At 38.0% G+C, this 3,387-nt stretch overlaps 1 protein-coding gene across 1 annotated transcript in view; it reads left to right on the top strand.

Moving 5' to 3' along the window:
- LOC105166733 overlaps positions 341 to 3,387 on the top strand; it is a 4,882-nt gene continuing 1,835 nt past the window's right edge. The window contains 2 exon segments of the mRNA XM_011086192.2: positions 341 to 476; positions 2,151 to 3,387. The exon segment at positions 2,151 to 3,387 is cut by the window's right edge and continues 4 nt beyond it. Of these exon segments, the coding sequence (XP_011084494.1) occupies positions 2,306 to 3,387 (1,082 nt within the window). The 5' untranslated portion in view covers positions 341 to 476; positions 2,151 to 2,305.

Below are 3,387 nucleotides of genomic sequence, written 5' to 3'. Positions count from 1 at the left end.
GGGTGTATCTATTGTTTATAAATACTGGTTCTTGCAAAAGTGAAATTACAGAAATGACCCTTGCTCTAGTATTAGACAATAAAAATAGATAGGTCATGGATTTATTTAATCGAGACAAATACAGTAAATGTTCTGTATCTTGAAAAATTAATTAAATTGAGTTTTAAAAATCGGAAAAAACAGAGGTCCTATCTATACGAGTCGAAAAGCAACTCTAGTAGGCTAAAATGTATGTGTTAACCATGGTTAAATCCAATTATAGTTAGGGTTAACCTAATTTTTTTTTGTCTATAAATCATTGAGACCCCCTTGAATAGTCACCACCCTATTTTCCCAATTACATACTTTTTGGGCATTTTCAGATTTCTCATTTCTCTTTGGGGGGTTTTCACAAACTCCCTCATTTCAATTTGGTGGGAAACACAGAGAGATAAAACCCACAAATTCCAACTTCTGCTGATTCAAGTTGCTGAATTGTATGGGTGATTCTTCTCTGTCTCTTTCTTTTTTATTCTTGAATTTTTACGTGGAATTTGTAATCTCTTGTGCTGAATTTTAGTTTATGAGGTGAAATTGGCTTTTGTTGTGTGTTTAATCATACAGATCCAATGTTAGCGATCCATGTTCTTTGAATTTGGGTTTTGTTTCTAATTTGTAGTGGTTTAAGTGTTTTTTGCTAGTTTTCAGTCCTTGTGGTTGCTTGAATTGATTGTTGTTATTCTGTTACTTCTGTTGAATGAAGTTTATGTCGTGATTTTTATGCTGTGATTAGGGTTTTTGCCGAAGAATCTGATGATCTTGTGTTGATGTGCTTTTCCAGAGTTGCTGCGCTTAAGTAGTCTTTGGCATTTCTCTTTCATTTTTGTTGCATTTTGTTTTTACGTTGTTGTTGATCTTAAAGAAACTAAAACTGAATTTTGATGTGATTAGAGAAAAGAAAATGCAGTAAGAACCTTTGTAGTTCCTGTTTTCATGTTCATGCAATGTTTTTAACTCAGAATGTTCAATTTACTGGTAAACTCGATTCGCGGGAATTTTTTTGAATTGTTGGGGTCGACCGTTATCGCCACGTGTTTGAAACAGGTCATCTTATTAACCGATTTGGTCGACCGTTGGAAACACGTGGTGGAACAGTTGCTTTTTTTTTTGGTCATTTGAGTTGAACATGTGAACACGTGTTAGGATCAGGTTCTTTCAACGGTTTGTCTCAACGGTAATCAACACGTGTTTGAAACGAGCTGGAATAAGTATGTCGGGTATAATTAATATATGGAAATTACGTTAAATGTTGAAAATGTAAAAATTAAATGAAAAATACTTGATTTATTCAAAATTAAATGGCGCTGCTTCCTTTTCCGATGCCCTTGGAGAAAAAAGGTTTCTTTTCTATATTACCCTCATGCTTGAAATAGTGATTCAGACTAGTTATGTCAAAATATAAAAAAGTCTTATTTTTGTGAACTCTTATCCAGAACTTATTACCAATTTAGTGGGACATTCACATTGAAAATGAGTGACTATTTTGTGATGTATTAGCAAACCAGAAGGTTTTTGGCTAAAACCGAATTAAGCCGCTTTTTCTAGATTGAGTGGTTTCTTTGAACATTTTGGTTTTCAGTCTCAACCAGCTCAACTGCTGTGTCGGATTGTGTTTAATATCATCATCTTTAAGAGCTGCTTCATTGTACATGGACTGAAATTCTTGTAAATCATGGTGTATGGATGTGCATGTGGTTACATTAGGGTGTTCAGTGTCGTAGAGGTGGGTTTGAATTTCACAAAATGTATCCTCACCACATACCCACTTATTGCAATTTGAGTTCTGACCGTTCTTCCTTTTATTGGTTGGTTTGGTCCTGATCTCATTAATTTAACTGAAAGTTTGTGTTTGATTGAAATTTCAAGGTTTTACTGCCTTTCAGATTTTAAATTGAGAGCTCTTGTTTTTGCTAATTTCTCATGGTCTTTAGCCTGAGGTTATTTTACTCAGGATTCCAATATTTTTAGAAGTTGTCTTCAAGTGATGAACTTTGTCAGAAAATGATTTGATTGATATGAGCACGTAACTTTTTTTCCATAGATTGTTATTTGCTATTGCTGAATTTTCAGTTCTTATGTGATAACCCTCCTTATCTTTTGCCATGATTCAGGTATTTGACAATTAAGATTTAAGTGGATCTCTGATCTGGAGATATCCTTGGTGTTTGGCAGGATACCTTTGTGTTCGTATTCAGCTGTCATTTGGTGCTTCCGCTGTTCTCCTGCCGTACTGAGAGTACTGAAGAGTATCTTATAAAATTTGGACATGGAGTGCAATAGAGATGAAGCCAACAGGGCAAAGTCAATTGCTGAGAGCAAGTTAGAGCAAAAAGATTATGTTGGTGCAAAGAAGTTTGCTTTAAAAGCACAAACTCTATACCCAGGGCTGGATGGTATTTCCCAAATGTTGACAACACTTGATGTGTACATTTCTGCGGAGAGCAAGATAAGTGGGGAAGTAGATTGGTATAGGGTGCTCGGCGTGAACCCGTCAGCTGATGATGAAACATTGAAGAAGCAATACAGGAAGTTGGCTCTGATGCTGCACCCAGATAAAAATAAATCTATTGGTGCAGATGGTGCATTTAAACTCATTTCGGAGGGCTGGAGTCTGCTATCAGATAAGGAGAAGAGGTTGGCGTATAACCAAAGGAGGGGCTGTAAAGGATCCCAACAGAATGTTCCAACTTATACTGGTGGTCAGAACGTTCCAACTTATACTGGTGGTCAGAATGTTCCAACTTATACTGGTGGTCAGAATGTTCCAACTTATACTGGTGGTCCATCAGCACCACCACCTAATGAAAACCCATTCTTCACTTTTGCAAGCAGGTCACCGCCGGCTCCCAGGTCCAAGAACAGAAGCGGGAAGGCGCCCCGTATGCCAACTCGTACTTCTACTCATACCTATGGTCCCTCTTCTACTCCTACTCCCGCTCCTCCTCATCCTCCATCCTATCAAAGACCGGATACTTTTTGGACTCTCTGTCATAGATGCAAGATGCAGTATGAGTATCTCAAGGTGTATCTCAACCATACTCTCCTTTGTCCCAATTGTCACCAGCCATTTATGGCTACACAGACAGCTCCACCAGTTAACTTTAGAAGATCAACCAAGCCGGTTCCTTGGAAGCGACAGCATGGTTTAAATGATCTTTTACCTAATGATTACTTGCCTAGGCCAAATATTTATGCTCCAGGAAGAAAGCCTGCAGCTGCGCAAAAATCAGAAGCAGGCCAAGCAGGTCCAAGTTCTCATAGGCATGCAAACTATCAGCAGAGTCCACTTTATGGGACAGCTAATACCGTTAGCACAGATCCTCCCGTTGCGGCAAAAGCAGCCAATCT

This window comes from Sesamum indicum, linkage group LG7 (genome assembly GCF_000512975.1).
Source record: "Sesamum indicum cultivar Zhongzhi No. 13 linkage group LG7, S_indicum_v1.0, whole genome shotgun sequence".
NCBI classification, from domain to species: Eukaryota; Viridiplantae; Streptophyta; class Magnoliopsida; order Lamiales; family Pedaliaceae; genus Sesamum; species Sesamum indicum.
This window is presented reverse-complemented; position numbering and strand designations above follow the sequence as displayed.